The 20281-nt window shown below is 40.0% G+C and overlaps 1 protein-coding gene across 1 annotated transcript in view; it reads left to right on the plus strand.

Annotated features, from left to right (window-relative positions):
* nnt (nicotinamide nucleotide transhydrogenase) overlaps nucleotides 1–7603 on the plus strand; it is a 33519-nt gene extending 25916 nt beyond the window's left edge. The window contains exons 19-22 of the mRNA XM_023401518.2: nucleotides 1360–1441; nucleotides 2672–2790; nucleotides 3657–3772; nucleotides 4849–7603. Of these exons, the coding sequence (XP_023257286.1) occupies nucleotides 1360–1441; nucleotides 2672–2790; nucleotides 3657–3772; nucleotides 4849–4998 (467 nt within the window). The 3' untranslated portion in view covers nucleotides 4999–7603. The remainder of the gene's footprint in view (nucleotides 1–1359; nucleotides 1442–2671; nucleotides 2791–3656; nucleotides 3773–4848) is intronic.
* Nucleotides 7604–20281: the final 12678 nt, after the last annotated feature.

Here is a 20281-nt window from a genome sequence, read left to right on the forward strand (position 1 = left end):
CTGCTGAGTTTGAAACTTTGTCATTTTGATTGGTGTGTAACAAGACAGTTTCTGACTTCTTGTTGTGACAAGGCTAGTAAACACCGCTGGACCGTTTGACGTGTGTTTGTGTGTGTGTGTGACGGTGTGATAAAAATCAAGTACCACACACCAGCTTTATTAAACATGAAAGAAATCCAAAACAAAAGAAGACAGAAAACATTGCCACCTATCTACAACTAAGGGTAAGTAAGTAAAAGTAGCAAGTAACTTGATTTTATATGTATTGTAAATGTTGAATTAAAAATGAATAATGAAAGGTATCTATTCGGAAGACATGAAGACAGCCCAGGAAGTACAAGGTCACAAAAAATAAAGTTACAGAAAGAGATTAAGTGAAATAAATGAATCACAAAAGATTCAATCAATCATTTGTAAGTTTCTTCCTCCAGAACCAGTTCACAGACCTACTCTAGGACCGCTCACCTTTATGTTTGTTTGTTTTTAACCTCAACTTAAAATCACTTCTAACGGATTTCTTTGGAATCCGGGCCATGTGTTTAATATTTAAGTGGTATTCCTGTCAAGACACAGACATGTACTATCTCTCTCTGCACTCTTGCAACATTAACAACATAATCATCGAACCACATTAAAGTTGCAATTTTTGGTCCACTTTCATAATTTTGTCTTCGTTCGCCAAAGCTCCCAGCCGGTCGTAGGTGGACGCGTCTCACAGCGTGATCTACCACCAAAGTTTTCCATGTCTCTGCCACGATTGTCAACTCTGGTGTCGCCCAGCTCAAAGCTGCTCAGTTAACAGGGGCCTTAAGTCTTGCTGTTCTGCTCACACTGCTGTACATGACATTTTTTTTGGTCCCCAGGCTGTTGTCATGTTGATGTGGGGATGCACAAATTATAAAACTGATCTCACAGTTCAGCTCACTGTTCTAGAGAGAGATCCGCGACTGGAGCAAATGAAAGCAATATTCGACTATAATACAGTCAACTGTGTGTGACCATTGTCGCCCCCTTTCCTGTCCCCGGTTTCCTGTTGCGAGCTCATTGGATAATCAACTCCTGCATCAGACTCGTCTCTATGGTGGTCCAACTTCAAACACATCTTGTTTTTGGATACAGTAAAATCAAACATGTTTGAAAACTGTCATAGCGTCTTGGACAGTTCATGTTGAGGTCGAGACATGTCTCAGCACCACCTGTGCTGGACAAGCCTGTTGAGACATCCATGCTGATACCAGGGTTTTTGTCGCATAAGTTTGTCTCAAACAAACAAATCATTCCAAAAGTTGTGTAGACTGCACTGGGCTGTAAAATCAGCTCAAACTTACCTCTTGGTTTGTTTTTTCAAACCTTTTTTAGGTTATGGACTCTGCGCTGCAAAGGCCCAGTACCCCATCGCTGAGTTGGTGAAGATGCTGAAAGATGCTGGCAAGAGAGTCAGGTAAAGGGGCGATTTACATTTGGTGTATGTGAATTTGTTTAATCAAAAAAGCTCTACACACAGACGGATAGATGGACAGCATAGATGGATGTACATGTCGATTAAGGAGGGGAAAAATAAAGACAACAATATTGCCCAATACAAGATGTTTATTGTACCATGAAGGACAGAAAAGAAGAGTTGAGGTTTTGGACTGGATGACATGAAGATGATATAGGAAAGATAGGAGGAGACCTGTGTGCGAAAGAAGCATGGGAAAAAGGAAATGCGAAATAGACGAAAGGAAAGGTACAGCGGAAGCTTGTGTAATTGTCCTGCCTCAGTCGTTTGATCCTGGCTGTTGCAGCTGCTGCTACTTAGAGCATTTGTACTTGATTAGAGGAAAGTGGGTGGTCAGTGAAAAAGAGAAAAACCTCCTTCACCCTGATTTCTTGCTCTGTTCTGCTTTCTAATTCGAATGCATTTCTTCCGTTTTGCCATTTTGTGATTCTTCATACCTGCCTCTGTAATCCCTCTACACATCTTCTCTTCCTTCTTGGTCTTCATGTGCTTCTTGCCATTTCATTCCTCTTCCTTGGACACTGCAATATATCACCAGTATGAAGTTTGGAAGCACAACACACTTTCTGCATCTTCCCACTGTCCTCCCTGTGCTTGCAGACTGCACGGAATAACATGAAGTACAGAAACTGACTTTTTCAATCAGCAGCCACAGTCGCTAATAGAACCCAGAACCGACAGGCCATCTGCACCCTGTGTCCGCCTAAACTCGCCCAACAAATAGAAAATAAATCTCCAAATGGTGGTCGGTCACATGGCGGAGTGGCTAGAAGGGTAAAGGGAGAGCCAGCCACTAGAATTCAGTGGCTGGTGTTAATTTCCTATCTTGATTACATGACATGGCTAATTGAGTTTGAGAGCTGTGTATACCCAGTCACACACATGCACAGCAAGTAATAGATGGTGGAAGAGTGCAGTGGGAAGCGTGTGTGTAACCAGACTATAATCACAAACTTCTCTCAGCTCCAATTGTCTAAAACCTCCATCTTATTGTCTCCTCCTCCACCCAACTCCATTTATTTTGATCTCTCCCCAAGCACGTCAGGCATCTCCTCTCTCCCTTTTCGGTATTGGAAGGTCAGGTTGAAGTTAATGGTGGCTAATAACCCCGTCTATAGATGAGTGACTGTGACCAAGTGTTCACTGAAAATGAGCCTTTTGTTCCCTCAGGTTTGGTATTCACCCCGTGGCTGGCCGTATGCCTGGTCAGCTCAACGTGCTGTTGGCTGAAGCTGGTGTCCCATATGATATTGTTCTGGAAATGGAAGAGATTAATGAGGACTTCTCTGGTGAGATCAAATCTCTTTCTCATCTGTCTACGGACCTTCATTGAGAGTTATTGTCACCCAATATGTTTGATTTTGCGCCGGCTAGTTTGTAATTGTAAGTAATGTTATTTGAACCGAGCCAGACCGTTTCCCTCCTGTTTTCAGTCTTTATGCTGAGACGTACTAGCTGCAGATTAGTTTGAAATGTCACCCACTGTTCATCAAATAAAAATCATTGCAATGAGGCTGACAGATTCACAGTAAAAACTTTTTATGTGTTTGCCAGTAACATGGAAACCACTAGTTGTAGAAACATACAGTAATTAATTTTTCCAGAGATTTTTCTGTCAAAGCCAAATCTGTTGCATCTGGTCACGCTAATTTTCATCATGTTGGATTTTCTGCCATTTGCATTTGTTGCATAAAAAAAACCTATTTTGGGAAACTTCCTCCACAATATTGATCCCATCATGCACCATCTCTGACTAAATGAGCCGTAACTCACTAGTCATAACCACAATCCTCAAAAAACAGGATAACACATTCTCCCATAACTGAATGAACTCAAATGTTTGTTGGCACTGTTATTCTAGGACATGACACATGTTTGATGAAATAGACGGTGACTTTTTTTTTTTAAAAAACCGTGACATAATTGAGTTTGAGGATAAACTGAACAAAGTGTCGTTGACTACCAAACATTATAGTGTAGCATAGAAATTTGATGCTATAGAAATGACCGAATTAAAAAAGATAACGGGAAGTCTGAGGCAAAGGTTGCGTTTTAGAAATAAAGAGTCAAATGTTGACAAAAATGGGTTCAGATAAATGCGATGTGAAATCATGGAGAGAAAGTTTGTAATTTTATGCGTTGTGTGTCCAATCAGAGACTGACCTGGTCCTGGTGATCGGAGCCAATGACACAGTGAATTCAGCCTCGCAGGAAGACCCCAACTCTATCATTGCTGGTATGCCTGTTCTGGAGGTCTGGAAGTCCAAGCAGGTGAGACATCTGGGACATGAATGTGTGATAAACAAGGTCGTCCCGAAGCCCAAACAGATAAAGAGGAATGGAAGATTTTACCACAACTGGACTGCTTTTTATCGCCACAACTGAATGTTACAGTCCACCCATATGGGGCCTCCTTTTGAAGACACACACAAACCTTAAGAAATGCATGCTCACATTCTCACACACACACACACACACACACACACACGCACGCACAGACACAGATTCTCACAGTTCCAGGTGCAGTCCCATCCTGATCCTATTAGTGGTGCCTGTGTCGCTGCGGAATGACGACATTCAGAGCATCGCACTGGCACAGATCCGAGATCTGGGATTTATACAGCGCTCCCACTAGTTTCCACACACTTTCCCCTGGGGAAATCAAAGAAGACATTCTACCTCAACACACACATGGATACAGAGAGACACACGATCAGGTGCACGGATAGAAACACACGGAGACACGGAGAAATCACACAAATGCTTTGATATAGTCATTAATAAGTGTCCAGTGATGCATGCAGGAGTCATGTGAGCACACACACCGACATAAGCTACTTTTACATTTACTAGTTTTTGACTTTTGCTCAAATCCAACTCAACTAAAAGACTTCTATATTGAATTAACTGTCCAAACAAACTACAAAGGCATTTTATGTAATTAGATATCAAACTGATTGACACTCAGTGGTTTAAATGAAAACAGGTTTGTTAAATATGTTAATGCAGCAGCTGTTAGTAAGATCTGAGCCAAGGTGGAATTCAAGCCCACTTACAAAAATGGCTTTTTTAAATTTCAAGCATCCCAGTTGAAAGGAAAAAATCTACATCTACATTTCTACATGTAAGGTCAACAGACTTTGAGGTCGTTGAGGAGGAGATAATGGCAGGGATGAGGGGAAATTTCTTGTTGTACTTTAGAAAAGTTGGGATAGTTTAGACAGAATTTGCATCTCCTCAAATTTTTTTTTTTTGAAAGCTTCTGCTTGAGTACTGTCATCTGTAATCATCCAATCAGGAGCTAATGAGAGTGTATCTGTGTGTGCACTGCATCTCCTCCCTTTCAGGTGGTTGTGATGAAACGTTCCCTGGGTGTGGGATACGCAGCTGTTGACAACCCCATCTTCTACAAGCCCAACACTGCGATGTTGCTAGGCGACGCCAAGAAGACTTGTGACGCCCTGCAAGCCAAGGTCCGCGAGTCCCAGAGCCAGTAAGGCGGCTCTGCTCCAAACAGAAACCCCCACAAAGAGCACAGTCAGTGAGAGCGAGGTAGAAGACAATGAGGCAAAGTTTTTTCCAAAATTATTTCAGCATTAAGATCATCTTTTTCTGACTGTGACTCAAATCAAGTCAGCAAAGATGATTGTAAAGGAAAAAATAATTGGCAATCCCTTCCTATGATCTATAAATAAAAGAAAAGGTTTGTAGTAAAAAAAATAAAAATAGAAAATAAATAAATAAAAAGGCGCATGTGCAGTAGGAGCCAGGCAATGCAGATACTATAGTTTTGTATAGTGCTCCCACTGTGGTAATGTACTTAAATACAGATATTTTCTCTCTGTGACATTTCTTTTATTTCTAGATATTAAGGAAGGGTACGTCAATTAGATCAAGTGCTTTGTATAATCTCTGGAACACCTGATAGAGTGTCATCTTATTATTAGACACCTATATTAATGTAAAACAAAAATCAGAAATGCAGATGCATTGAGATGTTAGATATGTTAAAGTTCATTGTTAAGATATTTTTAGGAAAAAGTCGTTAAAAGGAAAATTTTAGATGAATTGGAGTGAATACGTAACAAAAGCAGTTTTATAAAGGTGAACCATCAGAGAGAAAGAGGCACTAACATTTTTCCACACTGTAAAGAGTCCCCGCCAATCTTTCGCTACAGAGTTTGTTTTTGTTATAGTAAGGCAATTAACGTTCCCTTTTATATAGATCTATTTGCTGAACTGCTTATGCCAGACACCATGACTTCTCTCAATACCTTCTTTTCTGTACAAGTTAAAGAAAAAAAGCAGAATAGTGCAACATTTTTGTAAAGTTCTTTCAGTCCAAGTTTTATACTGTATTGGGAGATTTTTGTATTCGGTCTAATAATTATCATAAGCCCAGACAAGGTCTACGTGATCACGTTTTAGAAGCCATAGCCAGCCAGATGAACCTAGTCACGCCATTTGCTTTTTTTCTTTTCCCTTGAGTGCGTCTTGTGGCCTCCACCCATGCCGCTAGTGCAGCAATCACACATGGATCCAAAAGCAGATTTAAAAAAAATCCATTCAAACCTTCTCTATCAAGCATTTAATACAATAAAAACAAATGGATGTGGCCTTTACAATTGAGACCACAGCTGCCCAGTAATGCTAGTAAAGACAGTACAAACACTCATGTAGCTCTGATAGTTGAATGGGTTTGATGATGTTTTTGACCCAAGTGTGTCCCATCTTCCTGTGTGGTTCAGATGTTACAGTACATGTGATGTTAGCCATTGGCGTTTTGCGGTAAAGAAGGTTTTTTTTGTTTTTTTTTGTACAAGTGAATGTGGCTCATCCACTCCAATATGTGTGTCCTCATTCTTGCTCTAGAGGGAAATGAAGGATCACTGTTTGTAAAGTAGGGCCAGATGTTAACCTGACATCTGTGTGAAGAGTCTAAAACAACAATGCAGTTTTTTAAATTATATTTTCTCACCACATTTCAGAATACATGAATTGTTCATTATTGACTGAGGATTTGTCTCAGGATCAGGATCTTTTCTTTTCCCTCTCTTTTGTTAAAGCCCAACATTTGCCATAAACATAAACTTGTGCCAAACATTCCCCATTTACACTCAACCTCGACAGTCTACGGCGCAAATATAGACAGTTTGGCTGCTGTATAACCCTTGACTTGTTCAAGAAAGGTCACTGACAAATTGACAGTAACTCCTACTCTACACTTGTCCTTATTCAGCCGAGTCAATCAAACTAAAAACACCTAACACCTCCTTGTTTTCACTTCACCTACTCTGAGTTTTTATGGTCATGATACAGTAAATGATTTACAAAGAAACGTGGTACATGGTTTGAGGAATAACAGCCCATGAGGTGACATGTCAGCAGCCTTTGTCATATTTAACAGTTTTACAAGTACTGTAAGAAGTTAGTTATCCTGGGACCTGATACGTTGACCATGACAACTATCCTACCTCTCCATAAAATGACCAATAGCTTTTCATAGGACCTTCATCAGACCAATCACCTTTTACTGAATCTACCACAGGATGTCTAACGGACCAGTCAACTTCCATCAACTAGTCTTACATCCTAAAACATGACCAATTGCCTTCTGTTTTGTGTTCACATTGCATTTTTAAACCATCAGACCTCAGTTTGCTGCTGGCGAATTTACTGTATGTTGTGCTAGTGTAGAGCTGCAGATGTCATTAGTGTTCATGAGGGGTTATTGTTCTTACATGTCAATTAACACAAGCAATTGCAGTCCTTAGCGACTATTAGATTGAAAAGTTGGCTCAATATTTGTAGCTTGTCGTCATTTATGAGGTATTGATCAAATTAAGAGAGTTGGAAAATCTTGAAAAATTTACCAATATGCCCCCTAATACCTTTTTGGTTTTTTTTTTTCTTAAGGAGAGTATTTTTGTAAAGCGGCATCATATTTGTGCAGAGCAACAATGGGTTTGTGAAGTTGTACAACGTTTCAATGCACCATGTTAAGGAAATAAAATGATGAAATGTACTGTGAATGTGTTTTTTCCCCTTCTTTTGTTTATCATGGAACATTTTCATCCCTAATAAACCTGTATTTACACTAGATGTTGCCTGAAGGTGTCATTTCTTTCCTGACACACTCGTGAAGGTGCAACTGAATTCCCTAATGGTAAACAAGTTGATCTGCACAGTTTCCCCTGAGGTCTACCACAGCTTTGATGGTAATGTTACCTGCCCAGTTTCGTGCAGCAGGGGTTTAAAACTCAAATATTTGCTGCAATTACCTGGATGAAGGATCATGAGGGGAAGGAGTTGTATCCACACTGGCACACATACTTAACCTGCGTAGTTCTGCTTTAAAGAGACCAAATAATGTAAACATATTGTGCAAAAGGATTTAAGCTTTAACAAAAGCAGCACCTTGAACTACATTGCACGGTTTTCAAGAAGGTACTCGCATTTTTACTTAAAGACAGTCTCATAAGAAATAAAAAAAAAAGGCACTGAAACACAGCGGGGAGGCAGTTTCATTTTGCCATCCTGCAACCAGTGTCATGCAACAAGCATCTCTTCTATTCAAAAAATGAATACAATGGCTCTACTTTGATGAGGGATAGTCAAGAGAGGATGCACACGCTGGTTATGAAAAAGCCGCCTCTATAACCTCAAAGTATCCCTGTGCCACAGAATAGGATCGCATGAGTCCGTCATGAGGGTTGGGATAATGACTAAAATGTAAATATCAGTTTGTGTGACATTTTCACCTACAAGCGGCACTTGATTGCTATTCATCAGCGGAGAGTGAACTGGAGGTACTTAGATGGGGAGTGGTGCCTACAGAAATAAAGTAGATTAGTCCGTAGATAGATTTATGGAGAGAGGGATTGCATGTGTGTGCGATGAGGGTGGCTTCATCCTGTAACAAGTAGCACTCAGACAGGCTGTTATCTGCTCTCAGGCTGGAGGAGATCTGAAGAGAACTGTCACTCCCACAGCAGAGGCGAGATGCAGCGATAGTGATAAAAGAACGAGTTGAGAAATTACTAACAAGGATTGTGTGTGTGAGAGATCGCTTATCTTGTGTTCACCTTCTGTCTGAAATAGTTATCTTCTTGAATGTGAAGGGAAGTTATTTCCTCACCAATCTTCATCTAATATTTCTATATATTTATTTCTGATAGTGAAATATGCATCTGGAGTTTCTAAGGTCCCGACAAAGGTCATGTGCGTCTTTGTGGTGTGTGCATGTGTGTGTGTGTGTGTGTGTGTTAGAGAGAGAGTGAGAGAAAGAGCATGAAGATCCATGATCTGATAAGTGCTGAGGTGACAGCCTCCTCAGCTTCAGTCTATTGTCACACTGCCAGTATTTACCCAGAGCTCTGAAGGATAGCCAGCATGTTCCAGCCACAATAAGCCTCCATCCTTCCTCCCTACAAGGTTAAAGTTCTCTTTGAAAAAAAAAACTGTTTGTTTTGCCTGGCCTTGCATGCAATTTGATGTGGATGGTATTTAATTATTTATTTATAAGGAGAGTGTGTTTTGGTGAGTGAATGCTTTCGAAACTGTTTGATGATGAGACGAACTATGTGGATTCCATGTTTGATAAGGTCAGTGAGCATGCATCTACATGTGTGAGAGGAAAACACGCAGTTGTAGATGAAGTATTCAGATTCTTCAGATTCCTTCTCCAGAAATACTACAATATAAGAGTAAGTCAACACGCAATGAACCTGTGGCTCTTGGGGTCCCCGACAGTCAGACACCCTGGGGCCTGGGGCCTTGCTAACCCATCTGTTCTGGGTGTTATATTATTATTAGCAATATATAAAGCACTATGTGTTCTTATCAGGTTCCAATTCCACCATTTTTAATTCTTAAATCCTCTACACACTTCAGCATGGTCACTCCTTTCAAACTTCAGCTCAGCAGGACATTATTGGTTGTATTCAGTTTTTTCATATATTACATACACTCCGATTTATTTAATTTTTCCCATTGAAATGAATGAACGGAATGTTCAAAATCTCCAGTTTTTCACAACTTTTCATTATTTTTTTAAAACCGTATAGTGGTTGCACTGTCATGAATGCAACATCACTGAATGGGAAGACTTACTGCACATTTCAATGTACGGGAATTATGTTTTATGTATAGTGTCAGTATGTTTTGAAGTAACTAACAAATACAGGCAATCCTCTACTGATCCTTTAAGATTCTTCATGCTAAGATGTCTCTAGCCGAGCAGCGAGCAAGCTCAGTTGGTTGAAAATATTGTTTTAAACTGACATGAATCTCCAGTCAGACGAGGGTCATGTGACACATTTATTTTGTGTCAGGTGTACTCATAACTTTAATGTTACTGTACTTAACAAAAAGCTTTGTGTGTAAGTTGTTTGTGAGCGGAGTGTGATTTTGCTGAATAAAGAAAATGACTTTGACTTTAAAAATATTGTTTGTACATAAAGTAACTACATTTTGACACATCATTTTGTTTGTTTCATAAAGATTCAGCAACCTGGTAATTTTACAACCATCACAGCACTGAACCGATCTGGGCTTTATGGCAGAGAGACCAGATGGAAGCCTCTCCTCCCCTTTCTTTAAGTTTGCAAAATAAGCACCTAAAGGACTCTCAGAGTGTGAGAAACAAGATTCTCCTGTCTGGCCTCAATGCTAGGCGTCATGTTTGAAGGAAACCAGACATCATGCATAGAATTGGTTGTCCTTGGTTATCCTGGAAGTTTCACCCACCTCTACACAGGATCTCTGCAGCTCAGCCAAATTGACCATCAGGTTCTTGGTCACCTCACTTACCAAGGCCTTTCTCCCTCCGATCACTCAGTTTGGTTGAGTGAAGAATCTTGGTTGTTCCAAACTTCGGCTGTTGGGAGCCCTCAATGCAGCAGAAATGTTTTTGTAGCCTTCCCTAGATCTGTGCCTCAACACAGTCCTGTCACTGAGCTCTGCAGGCAGTTCATCCCTTCTCATGGCCTGGTTTTTGCACTGATATGTCATCTGTGAGACCTTACATAGACAGGCGAGAATTTACCACAGTTGGGCTCCAATCAAAGTGCAGAAACATTTCATAGATGATCAAGAGAAATGGGAGACACTTGAGCTAAATTTCAAGTGTCTCAATACTTGTCAATATCAATGTGATATTTCAGTTTTTCAACATTTCTACATTTCATGTATTAAGTGGCATAATTTAATGTTGTATTTAGTGGAGGTAAATACTGTATAGTAGGCCTACATCATATTTTATAAACTGATCACATGTTTTGTATTTAAGATCTTAACCCACAAAAAAAAGTATTTATCATATGGAATGGAGTAGTAGTAGAAAGTACAATAAATGGAAATACTGATTGGCGGTCAATTTAAATCGTCGTTGCTCCACCCACTCGTTTGCTGCACACGTGCTGCTGAATTGCAATTAGCAGGTGACACCGCGACGGAACTGCCTAATGTTGCCACTGTTGCAGCCTTTATTGAAGTTTTCATAAAGAAGCTAGCCCGGGAAACCAGAGTCACCCAAGTCGGTTTTTGGACCTTGTAGAGGAATTATGTTTCCGTAATGAAGTGAGCGGCCATTTTACCAGCCCTGGGCCTCAAACGCCACATCGCCTGAATGGGAGTTTACTGTCCTGCTCTTCCTCGCAGGGGACTACCGCACTCTTTCGAAAGGATTTCTGTGCTGTCTGAGATGCTGAAGACCGGCTTCACTTCACTGAGCCAAGTACTGCAGCTGGTAAGTCGTGCTAATACTGTGTTTGCTCTGTACGTTTGGTCTCGGCTTTGCTGCTAATGCTGCAGTTGTAAATTAACCTTTTGCAGTCATTGAATATTTTTGTTTTGGTCCTTGGTTCATTTGACCATTATGATGCTTTGAATCCGTTGATTTTATGAATACTCATGTTAGAGTATTATGGGTCTTATTGGTCTTATCAATTAACTTAAAAGAAAGCACAGTAAAAACAACTAAATCAAATCAGTGTTTGGGCTGACCACTCTTTGCCTAGGTGCACTTCAGGACAGTTTTCCAAGGTACTTTGCAGGTATTGTTTCCAAACATGTTGAAGGACCTGCTCAAGTTCTTGTGTAGATTTAGGCTTTTTAGTTTTCTGTCTTGTGTAATCCCAGATTCACTAAATGTTGAGATCAGGGGTCTGTGGGGACCCCACCAGCTGTTGCAGGACTTCTTGTCACTGAAGACAGTACCACTACTACTGTTCTGGGGTTTATTGCTGTTCCACTCAGCTGCACTCATTCCCATGTCTTTAAGTGTACTGTTTGAGCTTGCTTCTATTTCCATCACTTATTTTCTTCTACTGATGTAAGCATGCTAGCCCCAGCCTGGCCAACGTGTCTCCTCACTTTCAGTTTGCAAGTCACTGTAGGGTCTAGTCTGCCCTGAAGTGGGGGATTATTTACTATTGTCACCCCCCAGTCTCTGGTGTGCTCAGCTTGGTGCATGCTTGTTGGGAGTGATGAGGTCTGAGTCTAAATGCCAAATATAAACTTTGTACATTTTCCGAATTCACATAAAAAATGTGTTCCTTTTCAGTTGGCTTGCAGAACTTACTCTTAAATCCTCCTGAAACCACATCTTCCCTCACTCACCACTATAGGAATCGAGCTGTTTCCAGTGCTGTTAGTTCATCTGGCACATTTTAAATCAGAGCTACACAGACAGCCTCGAGTCTGTGCAGTATGCTTCCTCACAGCACTCAAAAGCATCCCTGCAACAAACCCACAGGCCCTAGTTAGTAGAGAGAGAGACACAGAGAGAGAGAGAGAGAGAGAACGAACATAGCCTTATGTACATGAAAGTAATCCTTGCTGAAAGGCGTGCAGATGAAACTATGTGTGATTGGAGAGATTTGTACATGGATCCCCACCACAGTGGACTGTGTCTGTGTGTGTGTGTGTGTGTGTGTGTGTGTGTGTGTGTGTGTGTGTCTGTGTCTGTGTGTGTCAAAATCAGGCCAGAGGATGTGGATGTGTATTTATACCAGGATCAACATCTGTTTAACATGTCTTCCAACCAATTGTCAGACTAAATGTGAACTACACAGTGTATCTGCTACTCTGCTGACATGCATCATGGGTATATACAGCCTGAACTCACCGCAGGAGGCATTATTAAACATTTCAAACTCTGGTCCCAAATCAGAGAAATCTGTTCTCGTAACCACACAGCAGAGGCTCATTAAAGCACATTATTGCTTGTTATGTTCATACTCAACTCAAAAATATGCCTACAATGTATATTGACTACATTTTAAAAAGGGATCAGGTTTAAGTGGCTATATTTGAAGAGATTAAACCTCTGTAATGACAGTGTAGCCAAGCATCAAGCACATAATATCATGAATTTAAGGATGGCAAAACTATGAGTCAAAAGTGCTAGCTTTTGAACTATTGCCACCATTTGCTTTTTTCTAGACCCTAGACCTAAATGTAAGGTCCCATTTAAGTATTATGTAAAAAAATGTTAAATAAGAGATTATTCATCCTTTATAAATTGCACGTAGTAGAATTTGTGACCTGCTGGTAGCCACCATCTTAATCTATCACTACAGCACTGGTCTTGTTATAGCTACAGGTGGAGTGATGGTGTAACATCAATCTGTGGTAAAAATGGTGGACCTCTCAACGAGAGGAATCTCTTTCATCCTTGATCTCAGGCATGTTCCCTTCCTTAATGTCTAATCTGATGGTCCTAACAGCTTGTTTGAAGAAGCCTTAAAAGCCCCCAGATCCAGGCTCTTGGATACATCGTCACATGGACACACACACAAACATACACAATGTCTGCCCCAGACTGTCCTGAAGACGTTTTGACTGTGACGGCCAGAGATAAATGTAGACACACTAACGTGGCCAGCAGGCAACACAACTGGCCTCTTTACTGTTGAGTTTCATTGCTGCTCAGAGCTGGCTAACATAAACACTGTGGGAGTGTGTCCTTTTAAGATGGTTTTATTGTCCAGCTGCTTCTCAATCTCTGGATGTAAATTGTTGAGAGGTTGGGATGGAAGGATGAGAGGAGAGGGGCGTAAGGCGGGGGAAAAGAGGTGAGGGGGTGGTTAATGTAGTGGTAAGAAGTGAGGGGATGAGATTTTCTCTGAAGTAAGAAAGGGAATCATTTAGTGGTGTGTGTGTGTGTATGTGTGTGTGTGTGTGTGTGTGTGTGTGTGTGCGCGTGCACACGCCTGTCTGCATCTGTATGTTTGTGCATATGTGTCATTAAAGCTGAGGCATCACAATGTTAAGAGAAACAAAATGTTTATTGAAACATCTTCCCAGACCACTTAACATCAGTTTGTTATTGTCTTGTGGCTAGGCAAGAGTTATAAGGGCAAAAAAGAAATGCAAAAGGAAACAAATTGTATTTACACTGAATAGTTAGGAAACCCAACCTATGCAAATTAAGGGGGGAATCACACTGCAAGACTTTGAAGATGATGTAGCCTCGCTGTGGCTGTCATCAGACACAAACACTGGGATGGGAATCCTTGAAAATATGTCTTACGCAACTGTGGTGCTTTCCACTATGACATTTATTTGTTTTGTTCATAAGATGTCGCTATAATAGATCACTCAACTTGAGACAGTTATTTATTTTTCAATGCTTCCCACTTGACATGTCCATACTAAATGTATCTAAATAGTTGACAGGATATCGGGCTCTTGTCATTTGCCCGCAACCCCACCACAAAGTAAACATAACGAAGCAAGTTGTGTTGTGCAGTTTTAGACTCATATCTTGTATGAAGGTTCCCATTTGGTGACAGTCAAATTAATAATAGCTGAGAGACAATATCCAGACTCTTTTCTTTTGAATTGACAAAAAAATAACAAAAGAAAAGAACTTTGATTTTTTTTATTTTCATTTTTTTATTGATCTACCATGTCCCATAGATGTTCTCTCTTAATTTAGTCAAAGCTCTTTAAAACAACTTTTGTAAGACCTCTACCCTATACGATCTTCATTTGGGACTCATAATACCAGGTATTCTGGCAGTTTGCTTGTGTGTTACTTCATAGTAGGGCTGGGCGATACTGTTATCACGATAAAAATTTCAGTCTATCGATATTTATCATGATAAATGCCACATCCTTATTTCTTTCAGGTTTAAAGGCTGATGTTTGCTTCTGAGTGAAAGCTGAAGAAACCAGACAGTCAACTGTGGTTTTAAACTGTTGTATTTAGTCAGAACATGTCAAACACTTGCCAAACAGCAGAACATTTAAAAACTCTGAGGTACAAACTATGATACCTCTCACTGTGCATCCTAACTTGCGCAATGCAGACCTCTGTTCCTGTGACATGATTGACTGTTCGTGATTCATTTGTGGGCATGCTATAAGCATTAATTATATATAATATATATATTAATTATTGCTATCGTTTAATCGCCCAGCCCTACTTCATAGCATCCCCCATACCTACCGTGTGTGTGGGTGTGTGTTTCAACAGCTTATAGAGCAACGTGAGGAAAGAAAACAACTATTGTTGCAGACACTATAGAAGCTGTTGTATTAGGTATGTACTATAGGTGTCCTGTATGCTGACGAAATAAAACAATGTCAAGACCAGTTTGTGGTCTGACGAGCCACTATTTCATGCTGAATGTGGTAATATTTGTCAAACTTCCTTTGTTTTCTGTTTCTTGTAAGAAAACACATTTCCTTTTTTATATTTATTGCATAAAGGTTTTAAAATTACCCACAAGACGAAAACACAGACACCCACAGCTCAGTCTGAGGTTGGGGTCAAACATTCACTAACTTTGCCAAGTCCCCAATGTGTGAAATTGGGCCTGTCTGCTTGTAAAATGGATGATCTATAGGGTGGTAGTTTGAACAGCTCTGTCTCTGCAAGGGGTTGTGAGTTTGTGTGTTTATACTGTGTGTAGAGAGAGTGGTTCAGTAAATGCTGCCGTGGTCCATCCAGGCTCTTTTGTTAATTTTTTTTTTTTTTTTTTTTAAACAATATGTTTCATTGGTCTGTTTGAATGTTTATTTATCCTGAAGGATGCCAAATGTATATGCCACTATAGGATGCCACTGTATATAAAAAGATTCTTGGAGGCTCCTTTTTTAACGGTTTCTTAAATGAATCACTGGTAGAACTTATGGAAAAACTAGATTAATAAGACAAACTTTGACTACGAACACTATCATCAACACCACCACCACTACTACTGCTGCTGCTGTTCCTTTGTTAACTACTATTACTGTTGTGCTGCTACTAGTGCTGACAGGGGCCTTAAATTTATCATTGAAAACACAAGGTAGTGGATGATGAATTATGTTCTCATTGATGTTTAAGGCTCTTTGATGTAGAATAATTTGACTTCTGAGTCATGACAAATGAAAAATTGAATATAGAAAATGGAATAGACTACTATCAAATATTTTCCCAGAGGTGGATAAAGTGAAGGGTTAAAGTTATATGTGCCAGCTTTTCATAGTTTCAAGAGTTGCCATTTGTTCAAACAGACACACACATACTATTCCCTATGTCTCATCATACCCAGCACCGTAACACATAGCCAGCCTTATCTTGTGACATGGTGGCCCTTTGGTCTGTCATCTGAGGTGTCTTTTATCGAGGGGGAACTCCAGAGTTTTCCATGAGAATTGCCAAAGAAACCACCAAAAAGAAGGTCTGGAAGGGAGGTTCAATCCCTTGGGCTCTGACCTAATATGGTATCCTGTATCTGCTTGGTAGGGGGTTGTTAGTGCGTTTACTTATCTCCTCAAGGTGATGAAACTTTACTCATTTCTGTTAATGATAGAAATATGGCCTAATCAAGAAGAGCTTTCTTTCAAAACCACAATATCACTCAAGGGTGAAGGAAAGCATTAATGCAAACAAGAGGCAGGAACGAGGGGAAAGGACATACAGATGGGAGAAGAGAAAAGATATCTGTCCCCTCATACTGGCACTCTTCTTTCCCTCCCTAACCCCCTCTCAACGGTGATGTAAGTGTTTTTCTGACACTTTTTCTGTGGTATCTTTTTGTGATGTGACCTGTGTATCTGTTGGGGTGGCAGAGAGGTGACTAAAAGAACAAAGAAGAAAGAAAGAAATTGAGAGACAGAGGCTTGTTTTTAAAAAAAAAAAAAAGATAGTGAATGTGTGTGTTTTTTGAGAGAAAGGTGTCTTCAATGGGATTCAGGTATCAGCTGGATAACCTCTTCGGTGTCATGGGGGGCCTCATCAGAACACACACAAAAGAGCGTCTGACACAATGAAGGAGGGAATGAAAGAGGGATGGGGTTTCACAGCCGAGGCAGAAAAAGGAAAACATCAGATCTTTTCCCTCCCTTTCTCTTTCTGTCTCACTCACTTTCTGTCTCTTTCTTAGTGTTTGTAAAACTACAAAGGGAGAAACACCCGAGCCCCTTATTTGGGCAGCACTATGTCATAGAAGGAATGTGCCACTTATGAGTGTGAGTGTGTGCGTGTGCGTTTCTGTTTTGGTGTTTGAATGAGAAGGAAACAGCAGAAGCCAGCATACCTCACTTGCCTACCTACCTGAGAGTCTTTGAACACTCCCCAGCTGTATGGTGGCCCATTCAGTGATCAGTGACTCGCATGAAGTGTTTGATCACACAGTCTGAATGGGTGTCTGATGAAATCTGAATGTTTGCCAGGGAGACACTGATGCTGATATTTTGGGCTGGGTGTTGGTGCATTGGGCTGCACGATTGATCATTTTTTTAAAATCTCAATCTTGATTCGCACCCCTACGCAATCTCATTTTTGCATGACAACGATTCTGTTTGCGTTAGCAGGGACATCCGTCGCATCACACCAAGTGCTCCCCTTTTTTCCATAGCTGTATCAACAAACCCTTGCAGGAACAATGGGATTTTTTATCAGTTATAAAGATAATACGGCTTTAACATTGTTTTAAAAATTTGAGCATTTGTTCTTGGGGTAAAAAAATAAATATTTGAACTGTAATGACCTGTTGAAATTAATAATTTGCAGTCTACAAGTGCATCAGTTGTAGTTTGCCTTTATGATCCAGCAGAGGGCATTCTTATCAGCTTGACCTACTCCTGCTCTATTGACCTATTAGTAAACTAGGCTAACAAGAAAAATGAAAGAACATTAGCGAGTAAGGCTGTGCTAATCAGATAATCACTAATCTGAAGCACCTAGCAGTGTAGTAGTATTTGGGTTCTTTGCCGTAGTTGGCAACTTTTCCAACAAAGATGAGGTATCTTTACCGACTTTGGATATAGAATAATAATATGTATAGTAGTTTTTTATTTTTTACTTTTTTAATTTATTTTTTTAATTTACTATTCAAACATTTATAAATACACATATGCATGTTATTTTTATTTTTTCATTATAATTATATGAAACACATTTTTTTCTCACAAACGCAATGAAAGATCCATTAACTGACCGTGCTGTGGGCTTAGCCAGCTTCTTTTGGTCTTCCACAGCTTGTGGAGCTCAGGTTACCTGAACACAAGCTAAAAACAAAGTGCCCTACAAGATGGGGATCAAAACAAGTCATGGTTCAGACGATGCTTGAGGAGCAAACTGCTTTTTCATGATTTTTTTGTTAGCATCTCCTTTGTGAAGCCAGTTTTCGATCAGTTCTGGTAGTGCAGGACGGTGACACACAGTCACTCAAATCAAGGATCCTGGAATACCTTCATGAAAAGTAGGCTACATAAATCCAAACACAGGAGCTGCTGTACATCGACACAACGCTGGATTCCAGGTTTAAAATGAATTGTTAGTGAGTAAAGATGAATTTTCCTGCCCTTAATTATTCACTGTGTATGTGAGCCGATTCATACAGTACATGATATATGATGACTGATTCTGGTTGGTTCTGACTGGTTTTTACATGGACAGCTTGGTATTTTCATCAGGGCCCTGAAGGCAGCATAATGATGTTTTGTTAGGAATGTGCCAGAGTAAACTTGGCTAAGGGAGAAGGGGAAAAAAACCTGCAAAGTGTGATGAAAATGTAACGCAACGAAACGGACACCAATCCAGTCAGCCAGTGTATTGCAAAATCAAGCTGAAAAGAACTTATTTTTTCCTTTCGGTGTAGCTACATATATCATCAACCAACAGACCGACCACCGACCCGCTACTGCAGATAGCTAGGCTTCCCCATATATTGTAATAGTAGACTGTAAATAAAGATGGACGTACCCTCTGTGACCTCACCCATAGGTGTCTGAGGAGTGGTTTTAAAGCTCAGAATGGGCTTCTCTGCCGCCACCACCTTGGCGGTAACTGTCTCCACAGCTCCTGGCCAATCGAAAAAATGGGCAAAGAGGAGGGGCGGAGCGTGTGTGGAGCCTAGACTTCGGTGCGTGTTGGTTCATGATAAAAACATACGCTCACCCACCTGTCACTCAAAGTGACATGCACTCAATTATGTGTAACTTAAAGCCTTGATAAAATTTAAACAGGTTAGTTATATAAAATTCACCCAAAGTACAGTTGTCATGAGGGATATAAAATACAAATTGGCTATAGAGACCAAAACTGTTTTAAGTACCAGGCTGTTTCTGCTGTATAGTTGGGCATTTTAACATGGGAGTCTATGGGGATTGACTGGCTTTTGGAGCCAGCCTCAAGATGCTTGATTGTAACTTGTATTAAATAACAAGGCACACTATAGAAATAAGTGAATTTGGGCGGTACTGTATCAGTGAAGGAATGACAGTAGGATGGGGTTGAGGGAGTGTCTTGATGATGTATAGTATTATAGTGTGGATAGCTGATGATGGTGTTGATGGTGGCAGTGGTAGAAGCTTGAAACTCTTGATACCCACATCATCACATGAGTTGAAAGTTTTGAAAGCACAGAAAAGAATGTGATGTGGTTGTGGATGTTTTATTTCCATATGTGAGGGATAGACAATAGATATTCCGTGCCACCAGAGAAGAGGGATGAAAAGATAGAACAAGAGGAGACAGTACAGTGCTTTGTTGTCCTTTCTTTTGAATTTCTGGAACACACAACAAAGAGCAATCTGCCACCTCCATTCTTACTGAAGGAGATTAATGCTCACATGCACATTGGACTGATTTATTTGTTTATTAGATAATCACATGGATAATCGTTTTAACAAAACATTGGTCAGTACATTGTTAAGAGCTTCAATTTATATAAGTCTCTTTTGTTTCTATTCTACCAATGTTTCACATACTTTAATCAGCAAAACACATAATTATCATCTGGGTTTGATTTCTTTAAGTGAGAATATTAGAAAGCGTTGACAGCAAATATGCTTCTATGAGCTCAGCTCCATAAAGACAGAGGAGATTTTATTTTGGCATCTTGGCTGTTTTGTACAGCATTGGTTCCTGCAAAGTTTCATTTACAGCCAGCAAATAGACAGGGCAAAGGGAGGTAAACTGTAGTCTTGTATGGAAACCATGAAGACAGAGTATGCGGTCAAATGCTACATGAAGAAGGATGCAAAGACAACAATAAAGACTGAGGTAAAGCTCAGACCATAATGTTTGAGTGTAGAGCACAAAAACATGATATGATGGTGTTGATTGGAAGTAACACAATATGTTTCATTATCCTCACAATATATGAAGTTGTAGGCCACAAAACGTAAGCTGAGATAATTGTCTTGATTCTACTTGTCTACTTTATTTATGTTTATTACAGTAAATAAACAAAACTTTTCCAAGTTGTGTGTATGACAGTAGCAGAAATATGGAATAACATATGGAGACAATAAAAGTATTTAAATAAAAATACATTA

The sequence above is a fragment of the Seriola lalandi genome, unplaced genomic scaffold, assembly GCF_002814215.2.
Source record: "Seriola lalandi dorsalis isolate HSWRI2012SDOR001 ecotype SW California unplaced genomic scaffold, Sedor1 jcf7180002053686, whole genome shotgun sequence".
Taxonomy (NCBI): domain Eukaryota; kingdom Metazoa; phylum Chordata; class Actinopteri; order Carangiformes; family Carangidae; genus Seriola; species Seriola lalandi.